At 41.5% G+C, this 17723-nt stretch overlaps 1 protein-coding gene across 1 annotated transcript; it reads right to left on the bottom strand.

Annotated features, from left to right (window-relative positions):
* Positions 1 to 7951: 7951 nt before the first annotated feature.
* Positions 7952 to 16624, bottom strand: rasl12 (RAS-like, family 12). The gene is made up of 5 exons (XM_075469998.1): positions 16310 to 16624; positions 15787 to 15843; positions 13341 to 13414; positions 12200 to 12390; positions 7952 to 10073 (listed from the first exon to the last, which is right to left on the bottom strand). The coding sequence occupies exons 1-5, from the start codon at positions 16389 to 16391 to the stop codon at positions 9740 to 9742; spliced, it is 738 nt and encodes a 245-aa protein (XP_075326113.1). The 5' UTR covers positions 16392 to 16624; the 3' UTR covers positions 7952 to 9739.
* Between the last annotated feature and the right edge of the window lie 1099 nt (positions 16625 to 17723).

The following is a 17723-nucleotide window of genomic DNA, read 5'->3' as shown; positions in this document are numbered from 1 at the left end:
CTATCAAACGCAATCGCGAAGAATCAGATGACTGCGCAGACAGTTTTGGAGCTGGCTTTCAGATCGCTGAAATTCCTAGGACGTGAGGGGCTACCTATAAGAGGACAACACCATCGTGATGGGGTGTTTTGGCAGCTGATGCTGGAGAGGACGTACTCCGAACCAGCAGCACGCGACTGGCTCCTCAGGCGAGACAACTGGATGGGGTGCGAGTGCCAAAATGAGATTCTGGAGCTTCTGGCTCATGCTGTGCAGAGGAAGATAGTGGCAGAGGCGCAAAGCTCCCCATACTATGGCTTGATTGCAGACGGAACAACGGACATCACATCGTGCGAACAGTTTTCCTGTCATTTGTTCTACACTGACCAACAGTTCAACCAGAAGGGCCAGTTTTTGGGATTCTACAACGCAGCTGACAGTACAGGGGGTATTGTTTCGATGGGGCCAGCAACATGGCCGGGAAGTTTTCGGGGGTTCAGGCGAGACTCGGGAAGGAATGTCCAGGATCATTGTTTGTGCATTGTGCCAACCACTACCTTGACCTGGTGCTACAAGAGGTTGCACGAGAGGTACCGCTGATATCGGAAACAGTCCAGTTTGTACAGAGCGTATCAACTGTCATCAGAGAATCCGCTAAGCGAAAGAACGTGTTCGAGTTGTCTTTCAGTGAGGAAGAAGAAAGATGCCGCCTCCTTGGTTTGTGTCCCACAAGATGGAGCGTCAGAGCCACTGCCATATCCAGAGTGACACGCTCGTTTGGCGCAGTTCTCCAAACACTCCAAACACTCCAGCAAGACCGCAGCATTCGAGGGGACACGAGATCTAAGATCGGTGGAATTCTCAAACAAGCTCAAAAGGGGAAAACCATGTTCGGACTGATCTGCTCAGAGTCGCTGTTCACTCCCTGTGAAGCTGTGGCCAAAGTGCTCCAAGCAGAACATTCCACCGTCGCTGCAGTGCTAGAGTGCGTACGGACCCTCGGGGAACGTGTGCCAGCCTTGCGCACCGAAGATGCAGTGGATGAAATGCTGAGAAAAACAACCTCATCAGCAGCTGCACATGGCCTCAAGATGCCGGACCCAAATAGCCGCCTTGTAAAAACGCCATCAAGGTTCCGCGACACAGCCCAGGCTGAGGACATCGTCCCGTCTAAAGGAGTACCAGCTTGGAAGAGAGAGTTTTTTTAAGCGGTAGACCTTGTGAGCTGTGAACTGGACCGGTGGTTTGATCAGAGTGGGATGGCAACAGCTGCTCTGAGGGAGTCCATGCTGCTCAATGCAGCCAAAGGATCGGTTGACACAGAGGCCCTGAAGACCCTGAAGTTGCCAGAAAACATCAAGGTGCCTGCTCTTGAGCTGCAGTTACAGATGCTGGGAGGGCTAACCAAACAGCAACACTTTCAAAATATCAACCACCTTGCAACGTACATGTCCAGCCCACACGTCCAAACCCGATCACTCTTCAAAGATGCGGAAGCACTCCTCCATCTCTGCCTGTCTCTCCCTGTTTCTGTGGCCTCATCCGAGAGGTCATTCTCGGCACTTCGCAGGCTGAAGACCTGGCTTCGCAACACCGTCACTCAGCGGAGATTGACCCACCTAGCCCTACTCCACTTGCACCAAGATATCTTGGATACAGTGGACATCCACGCCCTTATGAGGGAGTTCATCAGTGCCACACCAGAGCGCAAGGCAACCTTTGGAGTTATTCCATCTGGTAAGCAATGCTTTTAATTAAGTTCGCTTTGGTTAAATTGTTCTCAGCTAGTTGTGTGGTTTTGCTGCTTGATTAATTATTTTTCTAGTTTCCTTTATGTTATCAGGCTACTATTTCAGAATAGCAGACTAATGCATGCCTAATTAGTCCTGTGTATTTCTTTTTTCATTATTACTTTGCTGTAGTTCATTGAATGAGCGCAAGTCTGAGGAGAATCAGCGCGGCTGCTTCCACAGTACAGTGAGTGTCTCATTAAATATAAGCTTATAGCCTTGTTGATACATATGCTTAATCTTGTTAAGGTTATGGTTATCTTGTTATGGTTATCTTGTTTTTGCCACCTAAAATGTACGACCTAACATAGTTTAGATGTTTGGTACCATGGACAGCTACGCTCTCTGGTACAGTTTCGCGCTCTGGCTGAGTGTTGGCCTACAAGCGATTTCACCTCACGACCAACTTGCGATCAGCAGTCATCGCAAGAAAATCAAAACTGTTTGAAATCCTGGTCACGTCTCGCGAGTGTATTGCATAGCCTAGATGAAGCATTGCTACTACTACTTTGACATATTTCACACTGCCCATGCACAAAAGACAAACTGCCAGGGCAGCGCGATTTGCTCTTGAGCGCGTCCTCGTCTCCACATCAGGTGCGCGTTTCCCTTCGCAAGAAGAACTTGATCATTTCAACGTGAGATTTAAAAAAAAAAAATGGTAAAATCTAGCCTCCTTGTTTAGGCTACATAAAACATGCGAGAGTAAGTCAGATAGCCTATGGATTCGCCATTCCTCACCCTAAAATTGATTAGAATGCAGGAAATTGCATCTAAAAAAAATTAATCCCCGCCCAGCACCCCCTGGTGAAAATGTGTTCCTGCGTCCCTGGCGTATATCCGTATAACGGGAGCGAACGGGGTCATCCGCCGATGCGCCTATATGGATATGCGGTGATCTAAATATCGTCTGAAGGACGCCGACTTTCACCAAACTGTTATGGGTGAATAGATTAACGTATTCTATGTCAGAAATAAGGTCCAGGTTTAAAAAACCAAACTTCTCCTTTAAACAAGACTTTACCACCCTCATTAACAGCATCAACGACTTCGGCCCACTTCCCTCCCCTCGGTTTGGGGACATCAAATTCAGCCGGTTGCAACAGCTTCACATCTGGCTCAAAGGACACTGCAACTCCAACAATATTCCATATATTGACAATTTTACAACTTTTTACAATAGACCATACCTTTTCAAACACGACGGCTTACATCCAAATCATACAGGATCTCATCTTTTATCCATGAACATTAAACTGACTCTTCACTCTAATAAACTATTTTCAGATTGACGGTACAACAGCTACAACTCCAATCTCCTCCAGCCAAGCCCTCATCTACAGTACACCTTACACCAGTTCAGATCACCAGCAGATATTACAAACACCTCCAGTCACATCCATACACTAGTTCCAGATGCCCCCACAGGTGCCCGCACATCTTTTACTGTTGCTTGTTTTTAATTCATTTTAATTATTTTATTTGTTTCTCTTTATATTCTTTTATGTATTTTTAATGCTTCTTTCCCTCCCCGCTGCAATGCTTTTATTTTATGTAAAGCACTTTGAATTGTTTTGTACATGAAATGTGCTATACAAATAAATTTGACTTTGACTTTATCAGAGAATGCTGTAACCAGTATTAAAGAGTTAATTCCATCATCCTTTTCTTTACGGCCATGTGCAACATGGGAGTGGAGGCTGTATTTGCTGCCAAACATGCGTCAACAAAGTATTGAGCAAACACTGTGAATACTTGTGTAAATGTTTTATTTGCCATTCATTTGCAAATGTTTCAAACAAACTTGTTTCACTTTGTCATTATGAGGTATTGTGCGTAGAATTTGAGGTAAAATATTCATTCAATCTATGTGGGAATAAGAATATTGTGGAAAAAGTGGAGCGCTGTGTATAATTTCCAGATGCACTGTAGGTACTGAACATGCAGGGGGATCCCAGATAGGATCTTTGAACTGGGGGGGACCAAGCTGTCAACAAATGACAATAAGTTATTTTGGAATAATTTGGGCATTAACTGGTGCTCAAGTAGTTACTTTTGTAATACCCTATGGGCCAATAGTTTGCACTAAAAAGCCATTGTAGAATTATTTGAAATCATGGATGAACAACATTGTTAAACAAAGGCCTACCCGATTAACACCAGCCATACATTTTTCAGCTGTCTGGAATACCAATCACCCACCAAGACCTAGTGTAACAAGGGTTAATTTGACTTGTGTATAATTCCACAAAATTATTGTTTTAATTGTTTTTATGACATTTATAAGATTAGTCAGGTGGAACTTTCGTTTTCGTTTACTGTTTCTGTACGTTCTTTTATGGGGGAGCAACATTTGTGACAAAAGATACGGTCCCGCCAAAACTCTTCCTCTCTTTTGTGATGTTCGGTGAGGAAAGATTGGAGAATAAAAAAGACCTTCGAAAGAGCAGCAGTGTGGTCTCCATCTATTAACCATTAAAAACACAACGCAGAGCTTTCATACCGGTTACACTAATGCTTTATGCAAAAAGTTTTATTTAAACGTTTTTTTGTGAACCCAGAAGTGAAAACCGCAACATATTTGTATTAATAAAAATAAGTATGCATACTGTCAATGAAACTCACATTTGAAATGACATCAGTGGTACTATTAGGAATTCCCTATAGTGCAGCCAAACTAATTTACTCAATGAAGGACCCAAAAACATCTCTCCTCCTTTCATTACCCTGAACATATTGCTGGGCAAAAATGCTCTGATTGGTCTTTTGTTTCTTCATTTTCTTTCTTTTTTCTCTTTTTTTCTTGAATTAAATCATCCGCTCCGTCCTTGACACATGTGCAGCAACTCGTGCCCCCCCAGGAACAAGTCCTGCCCCCCTGAGAAATGCTCTGTCCATCCAAAGAAAACTGGCCAGAAAAAAGGCCACGATTTATTATCTCTGTTTGTGTCTTGTATTGATAGAATAAATGCAGGTGGTGATTTTAAAAAAGCATATATCTGCAAAGTTTATAGCTTTATTTATTTTTTTGTTATTGTGTTTCCCCTCCTCCGTAACCTTAACCCCTTGCTGCTGAAAAAAAAAGACGGTTTTCACATTTTCGGATGTTTTTGTTGTATATAATGATCTGAAATGTAGACTTAATGAAGGTAATAAAAAGCTGGAGTTGGCTGTTCTACATTTCTTTACAAAAAAAAAAAAAAAAAAACTTCATAAAAAAATTACACACTGTTAACACAATTGACGGTCATGATTTATGCTAGTGTGACCATATATTTCATTACTGAATTGAATTATTACTATTATTACTATTATTATTTTTATTATTTTTATTATTATTATTATGCTTGAAGTTGTAGTAGTGGTTTTCCACCGATTTTTTTCAGGTATTGTTTTCTGCCCCCCCAGATGAGCTAACTGCCCACCCACACATGCCATTCTGGTCACACCTCTGCTTCACACTGGTAATCCATATCAAATTTCGTTGCGAAAAGTTGCTTCTGTCGTGTTTTATTTGGCAGCTCGTTCATGCTCGCACTATTTTCTTAGCGGTGGCCAGGGCCGTATTAAGTCAATGTGGTGCCCCTGGGCACTAAACCTCAAGTGCCCCTAGGCTACATTTTCAAACGTATTCATTCAAAATCAGTAACAATTAAAGCAGCATCCATCTATATACAGTATGTAGGATTATTCAAATATCTCCATTTAAAACCAATCGATTCAATTCACTAACAATCCAAACAGCATCCATATATTAAAATGTACAGATTCAAAATGTGTATCAATTCGAAGAGCATTTGTCTATATTGAAATATATTATCAATTCAAAGAGCATCCACCTATGCAGCACTAACAACACTCCTATTATCCAGGGGGACGTGATTGCCACAGCCGTCCCAGAGCACCATAAGTTGTCTCCCCGGAATGCCAAACCACTTCAAAACTTAACCAGGGTGCTTGCTCTTTTTCCAAATCAAAATTCCAGACTTTTTTAAAACTGAGACTTTTTTCCCCAAGACCTTTACTTTATGTACTTGTAACTTGTGTTCCTACTGCCTACTTCATTGGTTGAGATTGTACCAACTGTGTTTATTAGAAATGTTCATTTTTATAGGCTAGTATTCAATGAACAAATGCATTATTCACAGTAAATTATGCTTTTACTGATGAAAACGTTTCAAAACATGAAAATCACAAGTACATGAATTTCACATCAAACAAGTGTAACAAAAACTATCTATAAAAAAAAAATAAATGGATGGATGAATGTAGAATTCAGTCTCTTCACTCACATCTCATCCCATTAGGCTAATACAGTACGTGACCAGTTAGTAAAATTATAGTTTTATAGCCTACCTTCCTATTTCTCATTTCACAATGCCTTTGAGCATACTGTAACATTGTACCATACATTTATTTTCCATACTTTATTAAGACTTTCACACAAAATCCAAGACTTTTCAAGGTCTGGAAAACAGTGCTTCAAAATTCCATACTTATTAAGACTTTCAAGACTTGCGCAAGCACCCTGTTAATCACGGCCACAATGCGTCGCAACACCTCTCTCCAATACTTCGCCGCATCCTCTTTTTGTTGTCTGAGAACAACATCAACCGTACCGCATTCCGTGTGACCTCCTGAGAAGTGCGAGCAGACACTCGCGGTGGCTTGCGCTCTTCTCGTGGGCTGTGACTCTGTCCGGGTGTTTCCAGTCACTGTACCCCTCGGTGAAAGCATTTTGCTGCCCGGCCAGGCATTTACACGCAAAACAATACACCATGCCGGTTGAAGGGGAATATATTAGCCAATCTCTAGAAACTGACTGTTTGTTCGGCAGCTGGCATTGGAAGAGATCATTTGTAAGAAACCTGGTTTTCTTACCGTCGTGCCGTGCTGATGCTGCATATTTAGCCGCCCGGTTGTGGTAGATGGTGGGACCGTTAGCAATAGCCAGCTGGTTGTCAGCAGTTGTCGATGTTTTTATAAAGAAACGATCTAACACTGGAACATTTTTAATTGCCGCTAAACGCCTGGAGCCTTTTTATTTTTTTTATTTTTCTCTTTGCACAACCACTCAATTGATGTCTATCCATTTATTTTTATTTTTACCGCGTTTTTTTAAAAACATGCATTTCACCATAGGTGGACTGGCTCAACTGACAGGTTGAGGGAGGGGGGTTAATGTTCACATTAGGCCACTATTGCTCAGAATTATGATATATCATTGCTGTTCTTATCACATTAGTTTTAATAATGAATTTTATATGAAGATTTATGTCAAGTGTCAAGTGTAATCATTTTAAGTGTACAAACATTCATGAAAAAAATATTTTTAAAGTTTGTCGTGTGGTGTCCCCCCACTGGCTGTGAATGGTTGGTGCCCCTGGGCACTGTGCCGCAGGCCCATATAGTTAATCCGGCCTTGGCGGTGGCGGAGTAATATCAACGAACATCCAGTACAAAATGTCAAATAAAACACGACAGAACCAACTTTTCGCAACGAAATTTGATATGGATTACCAGTGCACACCAGTAACCACTCCGGTGAGCTGATGATTTTGAAAACGGACGTTTATGGTGCTTTTACGGACCTTTCTGGACATGCGCATGACTTGCCGTTCTGAAGCAGGTTGAGAAGAATCAAAATTAGGCAAATACCGGAGACAGCAGTAAAGGGGGTTCTAAAACATTGCAGACGACTCAGAAAAGAGGCTTAATGTTGAAAATACCGCAGTTCCCCTTTAACAGATTCTGCAACCAAGTCTGCTGCCAGAAAAACGAGCAACTTCCTTTTTAGTCTTCTTGCAACTGGTACCAAACGTGGCCGTGGTTTGAGCATGTGCATCAATCCCTGCAGCAAGCACTGCACATACCGTATCCTGTGTAAAAGAAGCCTTGGTCATCTGTGGCCAGTTCTGTTTTACATAAATATGCACATATCCAAAGTTAGGACACCTGGGTTGACTAATCAAATTGATAATCAGTGTTGTATTAATGCTCAGCAAGATCTCAAAATGAGGGTCAGTGAAACCACATAAGCATAAGATACCCTGGAAATGAACCTGCTTCGTAGCATCAGCCCCTGGTGGCCTGTGGTCCCAGAATGGATCTTGAAATACACAAAACACACAATAGATGCATAGACATGTACATATATTTAAAAATGATTTATTCATTGCTTTTAATGTTTAAAAAAAAAATTGGACCACCGTCCCCATCCCAGTTTACAGTGAAATTAATATTTGGTTTTCACAACATTCCAACAACTTTGAAGATGCTAAATATTTGTTATTGTGAAGCAAACAAGAAATAATACTCAAAGGCAAAAAAATTGTGTGCATCACTGTTTAAGGTCAGTACTTTGTAGAGTCACCCTTTTCAGCATTTACACTGAGATTTTTGTCCATTCCTCAAAGCTGTCACGGGTTCAAGCAACGAGCCCAATGTATGACAACAGTAAGAGTTCAGAGTATTTAATAACTAAAGGTGTCCACAGGGGTAACTGAAAATCATAGCGGTGCTAGAGAAACTGATTGGCAAAAAAACAACCATAAAAGAATTGGTTAATCTTTAAACCCCCCGTCCACACCGTGCTCTGGCAGCTCTACCACTGACTGTGTGTGTGAATGAGAAACATTAGAGAGTGCTTGGTGAGAGTAAAAGGCACTGTGCAGCTTAAGGGATTTACCGTTTTAACATCACGTTTTCATTTTCTGGTTGTTTTATTTATATTGTCTTTTTAATCTTTTTTCTCAAACTTCAATAATCAGATACTTGATTCTATTCTCTTAAAATTGTAATAACTGCTGTCAATTTACAATTTTCTTCATTTTTTTTTCTGATGAAATCTACTTGACACTTTATTCTATACATCCATCCATCTATTATCTAAATCTCTTAATCTAATTCAGACCAATGAGACACACAACCGTGCACGCTCACACTCACTCCTAGGGTCAATTTAGAGAATTAACCTGACTTGCATATTTTTGGCCTGTGGGAGGAAGTACCCGGAGAGAACCCATGTATACATGGGGAGAACATGCAAACTCCACACAGAAATGGGATTCAAACCAGAACCTCTTGCTGTGAGGTGACGGTGCAAACACTTACACTACCGTGCAGCCCCATCTCTGCTCATTTGTGACCTACATGCTCTTTGTGCAAAGGCTGCACGGTGGTGTGGTGGTTAGCACTGTCGCCTCACAGCAAGAAGGTTCCAGGTTCAACACCCAGCTGGGGCCTTTCTGTCTGGAGTCTGCATGTTCTCCCCGTGTATGTGTGGGTTCTCTCCGGGTACTCTGGCTTCCTCCCACTGTCCAAAAAAAATCATGCATGTTAGGTTAATTGGCATCTCTAAATTGTCCTTAGGAGTGAGTGTGAGCGTGCATGGTTGTTTGTCTCTGTGTGGCCCTGTGATGGACTGGCAGCCTGTCCAGGGTGTACCCCGCCTCTCGCCCATTGACTGCTGGGATAGGCTCCAGCCCCCCCGCGACCCGACTGACGGATTCAGCGGGTATAGATAATGGATGGATGCTCTTTGTGCTGTGCTGTAGTTCTCCCAAAGATAAGTGAAGCTCCTCGCAGTGTATAGACCTACATACTATGTGCAAAGCTGTGCGATGTGTACAATAATTGTGTTTCCATGCAGTCAGAGCATAAACGTGCATAATGGTTGGGTCCAAGGTTTCAGCTTCCAGTACCACCACAGGAGAACATTGAACAGAACACTTAAATGTGAACACAGAAAGGAAAACCCTTTCAGACACCAGCGTTACCTCATGGTTAAAAGCATTTTCTATGATTTCTCAGGTGTTGTACTGTTGTCTCTCTTGTACAGTGTAGTATACAGCTGTTAAAGTCTTTGTGCCGTCCCCTCATTGCCAGGGACTTGTTACAATATTATCTAAAGATAGATTCATCACAGACGCAGTGTTGGAGGACACAGTGTTGGGGTGTTGGGGTAGGTGTCAGAAAATCTTGAACCCTTTGAGCAGAGTGAGTGTGGCCGCCCTTCGTTTGCTCTGAGCTCTGGACGTCTTCACTGTAACCAGCTTTGCGGTGGCAGGGGCCGGCAGCTCCTTGTAGCATGAAGTTATGACTGAAGGGATACCAAGCAGCGCTTTGTCCTCACTGACGTAGACCGCTCGGGCCAGACCGCCCCGCTCACCCTCTCTCTTCGTTCTCCTCACTGCCTCATAGAAGACGTGCTGCACAGAGTGGAAGTCCCAGCAGGCCGACACCTCGAAGAACCAACAGCCAAAGCGAGCGGCCAGGGCCTCACCATCACACTGACTCACCTGTCTGAGAGGATAAATCAGCTTTTGAATGTGTTCTAACTTGAACCTACATATGTATAATATATGCAGAGCTGTACACTGTATGTGAGCATAGTCATGTGAACAGGGAAATAAGCTCTAAGCTCTCTAATGTCACAGCTTCACTGCACATCAGGCCTGGTGATATGTGGGTTTGTCTTAACTTTACTTTTGTCAGACCTCTCTTTATACTTAAGAACATACAGAATACATTCATATTTAGAAGTGTATCTATTGCACAGTCAATGCTCAAGGAAGACATAATAATAAAGAGGAAAGTATGAAATCTATGTATATGACTTGTATTAACTGTGCATGTAATTGGTGTAGAATCACAATCCAATGTGGAGGCACACATTGTTTTGTTGCATTGTTTATTAGATTTTTTAGATGTGTGTGTTTTATAGAGGATTAAATCAATTCTATTTTCATTTGACTTACTATTAATTCTACGCATGCTGTACAGAATATACAACTATACCACAAACCACAAACCACAACGAGATTCTGTTTAAGATGAATTCAAATAAAGTCGAAAGCACCCAGAGACTACATACAGGACACAGACATGTAAAAGACATATTATCCAAGTCCATTGTTGGCTTTTTGGAGATATTTGAACCAGCAAAGATTTGACCCTCTTAAACAGATTTGAAACGGTGGGATGATGGAAAATATTAACAGATCTCAAATTCAGTGGAAAACTGAAGTACCTCCTTTGATTCAGAAGCAGATATTGACCTCTTAAGAAGGAATTGTCCCAGTAACTCTTTTTCCACTTCCCTCATAACTCCAACAGTATTCTGGATCAATGTAGCTCCGATTGCAAACTTGGCAAATCAAAGTTCTTTATTCCGTACCTGGTGCGTCTTTTCTCTATTGTTTATTTTTGTTCTAGTTCATGTTATTAGGCCCTGCCTTTGTCTGCTCACTGAGTTTGTCTGCCTGGTTTTACTATCTTTTTACACATAAGTAAAGATGCTAGCTACTTTCATCTGCAGGCATCATCGTTTTGGGTCATCTGAAGTGGGCCAACAGCTCACTGTAGACATTTAGCATATGGTTGGAAAGATTTTTGACCTCTATTCCATTAACTATTTTTTTCAGTTGCAAAAGATTTAAGGGCATCTTAGATGTATTTCCTACTTTTAAATCCCCCCACAACATTTCAATGGGGCTAAAATTGGAAGTTCGATAAAACCCAGCTCAGTGATTGGCCAGGACCATAAACAGAAATCCATCCCCTTCAGCTGGCTTGTCCACAACAACAACGTACAATGGAGCAACACCTCGGGGTTTCTGTTTTTACTTTGGTCTCCAAACCTAATGGCTTTTTCCCAAGAAGCTGCCCAGTATGAGCAGCGAGGTATCCAGCATGTCGCTCTGAAAGGAACGCAGCAGAACTGAAAAAGATGGCGGAGAGTCAGAGACTACGCCGTAGTCTGAGTGGCGTACGGAACTTCCTCTCTTTGTTTTGCTGGATACCCCATTTACATTTCTCACTGTAAGCAAACAGCACTGGTGTTCACTTTCAAGCTAACCGAGAGCCACATTTTCAGGTGGACAGGAGTTGGCTTCTTTGGTCAGCACCAGAGTTCTTTCACAATGAAACGGACAATCTGAGGAAACTAACTCTGGTCCGTTTTAAGTGGACCAAACACGCTGAGTCATTCTACATTCGCTCAGTTTATTTATTCATTGGTGATCTGAGAATCTGAGAAATGCTTAAAAGTTCACTTTTAAACTCATTACTGTGACCAAACAACTTTATCTTTCATTATTTATTTATTTATTTATCTTTTTTGGACAGCAAATGGTTTTTCAGGCATGTCTCCCGTGCAGATCACAGATTTGCATCTCTGACATCAGCAGTTGGGAGACTTCATCATGCATCTCAGAGGATCAAAAAGGGTGTTACAACCTGAGCTGTAAGGACGCAGGTTTTTCTCATAAATACAGACTTTTCAGACAAATGTTTGCTCAGTCTTTCATTTGTTAAAAGAGCTCAATACAAAAGCTGAAAACCTTTTGTTTCTGCATGCTGAATCACACAACACATACCAACTAACACGTGGTATACAGAATCACAGACACACACACAGAGATACCAGCCTGTATCTGTCCATGTCCAACTTGTTGCCCACGAGGATGATGGGAGTTTGTGGCTTAAAGGTTTTGTTGTGCAGGGCAAGTGTCTGGAGGTATAGCTGGCAGCCTTTAAAGCTCTCCATGTTGTTGATACTGTAGACCACCAGGAAGGCATTGCCCCATGACAGATAACGCTCACAATTTACCGGACCCTCCTGAACACACACACACACACATGCATAAACATACTTATATACTGAGATAAACATTTACCACACATACACTGCAGCATCATGTTGTGAGTTGCTCTATTGTGAGTCCAGTGAATTTACTAACAGCAGGATGTTTTATGGTCATTTTTCACCAACGGATACTTAAACTGAAACATGCATCTGGATTTATTGCTGAAACTGTTCAGAGCGGTTCAAATGTATGGATCTGGATCTGGATCCTATTGAAAAAAAAATTCTTTTCATTCCAATTTTGAGTATCTCCTGTAAAATCAAGTTACTTTGTAAAATGTTTGCATAGCTCTGCATATAATTCTCTTTTGAAAGTCCAATCTGCTTTGCAGCATCTGTTGCTGCAGCAGCATCAGAGCCAGAGACTCAGAGAAACTGAACAAACTGATAAAGAAGGCTGGCTCTGTGCTGTGGCCTGCTCTGGAGCCCCGGGGTGGACAATGCAAAGAGGAAAAATACTGAACATGGACAACACTGCGCAGCATCTACACAACATTGTGATGAAACGGCAAAGTGTGTTCAGTCAGAGGCTTCTTCAGCTCCCCTGCAACAAAAAAACAGTACAGGAGGTCATCCTGCTTACAGCTGCAACTGCTATGCAAGGAAATAAAAAGTGAAAATTACAATGAGTAATGAGGAGAATGTCATTTCACTGCAACAATATATTTTCTTTTGAAGGATTGATAAAGTATAACTTTAAACACACTTCCTATGTCTCACCAACAGAGGAAAGAAAGACCTCATCCAGAAATGACTGCAGCATTTAGTTGCTCTTAAAAGTTTCAGGAACCATTCACATAAAGATCACTTCTGTAACTGCTGCTGCACTCTCCATAGAATAGCATCATAACACATAATAGATGTGAGCTGAATTAGAAAGTTCATTTGTGTCTTTTTGGTTCATGGTACACTGTGCTTCATACCTGGTCACAGGTGTCCATCACTCTTACTGTAACTGGCTGCTGGTCGACAAACTCTTCTGATGAATAGACATCCTCTAAAACAACCAAGGAAAATGAGGCTTTCACAAATACATTCAAACACTCTCTCTACTGTAGTGGAAGATTGCAGAGATTGCTCTTTCACTCAACTAAATGTACCAATAGGTCAACATATGCAAAAGTTAAAAATAAATTAAATGGAAACATTTCTGCATTCAAAATGCTGTTTAAGTGAAATAATATCACAACTATCAGCTAAGAGTACCATCTATAAAGTCATGAGGGGGAGAAAAAGAAAAATAGTCTCATCTTTTATCAATATGCCTCTCTACTGTGTCTTTACGTTTCACCATAAAAGCAAACATGCAGACCTCATTTCAAGGCTTATCTTGTAAAAGCTGCTGACTACGTTGGAAGCAATAAAAAGTCGGTGGTCATGGTGGTTCAAGTTAACTTTTGTTTTCACTTAAGCCAGAAGAGGTGATTAGACAGATACTGCTCAATATGCTCATGATGAATGCTTATCTATAGTTTATAGTTCTAATAGTAAAAGCTACACAACTATAAACAAGTGAACTTTCAAACACAAGTATGTGTAGAAAGTACTGGGTTGAATGAGAGGGGAACTTGTGTCGATTGACTAACAGTCATGTCATGTCAGCCTCCTCCAGATTACTACTTCAACTTTTAAAAAACTAAATAACTTCACCAAAAAAAGTGATGCTCAACGACACAAATCAGTCATTATGTTTTGTGATAGTTTCACAAATCTGGTCAGGAAGCCTTTTCCAATGGTTTATCATTCAAGTAGAATGGGAGGCAGAGCCTTCAGTTATCAGGCCCCTCTCTTGTGGAATAAGCTGCCAGTAAATGTCCGGGAAGCAGACACCCTTTCCACTTTTAAGACCAGGCTTAAAACTTTCCTTTTTGATAAAGCTTATAGTTAGGGATGGCTCAGGTGATCCTGAAACATCCCATAGTTAAGCTGCTATAGGCCTAGACTGCTGGGGGGCCTCATCTGACACACCTTTCCTCACTTTACTCTCTTTATGTATATGTGATATTATTATGGTCATTAACTCGTGTTTCCCTGTTCCAACAGATATCCTTTGAATGGTGCCCCCCCCCCCCGCCCTCCTTTCTGTCTTCTCAAACCCCAGCTGGTCGAGGCGGATGGCCACCCTTCCTGAGTCTGGTTCTGCCAGAGGTTTCTTCCTGTTCAAAGGGAGTCGTTTCAAAGTTTCAGTGCAATCTGTTGGTTTCCTTAGCTAGGAAATTGTTTTTGAATTGGCTCTATATGAACGAATTGGATTATTTTATGAATAATTATGATTACAATTAATTGAATTCCAATTGGCTTGAATTGGACTTTATTATCTAAGTGCCTTGAGATGACATTTGTTGTATTTGGCGCTATATAAATAAAAATGAATTGAATTGAATTGAACCTTTTGTATGCATCATACTAAAGAACAGACATTCTGCCTCTGAGGACCTCTGAGGACCTGTAGGTCTACTGTTGTATTGATAGCTAGTTTTGCATTATTTGTGACTTTGTTGTTGGTAAAATCGTGGAAGTCGAGGCAGCAGTGCACCACCAACTTCCCTTTTCTTTTCTGCAAGGACCTGAAGTAGCTATAACATGGCATTCTGTGACTTTCCTCTACCCAAATATGTCCCAATGAGGCATTTTTTCATCGATCCATCTTCTATACCCACTTAATCCAACCCGGGTCGCAAGAGGTGCTGGAGCCTATCCCAGCTGTCATTTGGCGATAGGCAGGGTACGCCCTGGACAGGTATCCAGTCCATCACAGGGCCACACAGAGACAAACAAGAAGATATGTGGGAGACGTTTTAAACATAAGGAAGAAGGTCCTTTCATCGGCAGGGACTGGGAAACTGGTCAGAATTGGGAGAATGATGGATGGTGCTAATACAGGGAAATTTATGAGGAAACCCCTCAGCATACAGCTGAAGCTACACCCAAGGAGTGTAAGGGGAAACATTTAATGTTTTGGAATGGCCTAACAAAAGCCCAGACCTCAGTCCAACTGAGAATCTGTGGCTTGACTCAAAGATTGTTGTACACCAGCAGAACCCATCTGACTTGAAGGAACCGGAGCAGCTTTGCTTTCAAGAATGGACAAAAATCCCAGAAGCTAAACGTACCGAGCTCATAAAGACACACCCTAAGAGACCTGCAGCTGTAATTGCAGCAGAAGGTGTCACTGCAAAGTACTGACTGAAGTTTTCACTTTTATTTCTTGTTTGCGTCACATCTCTCATGACAGGCTTTCCTACTTTTTCCAGCCATTGTACATTTCTTCTTCACCCATCCATACACACTCATATAGTGCTTTTATTGTAACTTTACACCATTCATTTTCTATGTATTTTCTTCACTATTACAGAGGACGAGTCTTACCAAGAGAAGGGTCATATTCACTGATGAAGCGTTTGGTGAGGAATTTTACTGTGAGCGCTGTAAAATAAGAAGAGGGACATAAAACAGTTTGTGTTAGTGACTGTGGAGCCTCAGGGGAGCAGGGTCAGTCAGAGTCCTGAGAAAAGCACTGCTACACAAACAGCCAAATCACAGTGGAATTGAGAAATGAAAAGTAGTGAATAATGATACTGATACTGACGCAAGAACTTCCACTGAAAACTTCAAATTCATACTATCATCTCTCTCAAATACTAGATTGATTAGGAAATAGAAATAAAATGGGAATAAAAAAGAGACTGTTGAAAAGGAAAAAGTTTTTGAAGAAAACCAGATAGTGTGCTTACAAAATTCAGAACACATGGGAAGAGGATCAGTTTAACTCTCAAACAGATAGAGAAAAAACAGGCTTTTAGTTCATAGCTGTGACTGAGAAACAGGAGTAAAATAACTTAGCAGAAAATACTCATATACATTTGTGGTAATGAAGCATTTAAAGTCAGACCTGATTTCCCACAGCCCATCACACCGAGAAGCACCAAGTTACATTCGGCACATGACTTTGCCTTCCCAAACATCACTGACATGGTTGTCTTCGGACTTTTGCAGGCTCTTATTTCTGACAGTTGTTCTCAATCCCAGCTGGTGATAACAGAGTGTACAGATGTCCATACAGACAGGCTGGGACGGGAAAAAACATGCTGGCAGAAAAAAGCCACAAAATGCTCATGCGCTATGGTCAGCCTGATTCTGGTGCTCCCACAACAGCAGAAACAGTGTCGTGTGCAACTAATGCACCAATCTCTCCATTTTAGGCAAAAAAGACTTCAAACAGAGTCAGTAAAAGCTGATCTGAAGTGGATGGAAACACCCACTGATTCACTGTGCTGAGGTTATTTAGACAGAAGACATTTGTGTAGCTGGATGTTTGTATTATGTCACTCGTGAGAGACCTCAGACATCCTATGTTCACATTTTTGTAGCTGTGTTTGTTTTCCCTCCATACAGGGACAGATCCAGCTTTTTGGGGGGCAGGGCACATTTGTACACCTAACTCCTCCCAACACCACCCCAATAAAATAAATTATCTTTCACATATGCGCTTTATCAAAGTGCACACAGAAATGTTCAATGGCAAGACCAGATTAGCACAATCTTTGCAAACATTTAGTGAAATGCATCAAAATTTCTGTGACACTGAAGACTCTCCTGCAGGCTCTGTACTCTCTTTCTTTGTATATTATCTTGGATGGACATGATAAATAAAACATTAAGAGTAACACAGAATCTATGTAACCGGTATGAAACCTCTGCGTTGTGTTAAGGTTAATGGATGAAGACCACACCGCTGCTCTTTCGAAGGTCTTTTTATTTTCCAACCTTTCCTCACCGAACTTCACAAAAGAGAGCCGATTACAATGACGCAAACATTAGCACAAATAAGTAAAACATGGAGCAACATGGACAAAATAAAATGACAAATATAAGTGACAAAATGGGAGCTCACCTTTCCTCACAGAACATCACAAAAGAGAGGAAGAGTTTTGGCGGGACCGTGTCTTTTGTCACAAATGTTGCTCCCCCATAAAATAATGTACAGAAACAGAAAACGAAAACAAAAGTTCCACCTGACTAATCTTATAAATGTCATAAAAACAATTAAAACAATAATTTTGTGGAATTATATACAAGCCAAATTAACCCTTGTTACATCTATACATATGTGGCAAGTTTGTGCCACCGTGGGTTCCCCAACAGACACACAGACCACTTAGTGCGAGTTAACCTTTTATTTTCACTCAGTCAACCCAGGCTCACGAGTGTGCTCAGTGGTTTCTCCAGGCGTCACTCTCCTCTCTCCTGTCGTCCCACTGACAGGTCATCTCCTCCTTCTCCTCTCCTCCGCCCGGACCAGCACG

The sequence above is a fragment of the Odontesthes bonariensis genome, chromosome 1, assembly GCF_027942865.1.
Source record: "Odontesthes bonariensis isolate fOdoBon6 chromosome 1, fOdoBon6.hap1, whole genome shotgun sequence".
Lineage (NCBI taxonomy): Eukaryota > Metazoa > Chordata > Actinopteri > Atheriniformes > Atherinopsidae > Odontesthes > Odontesthes bonariensis.
Note: the sequence above shows the minus strand (reverse complement) of the source record. Positions and strands in the feature narration are given on the sequence as shown.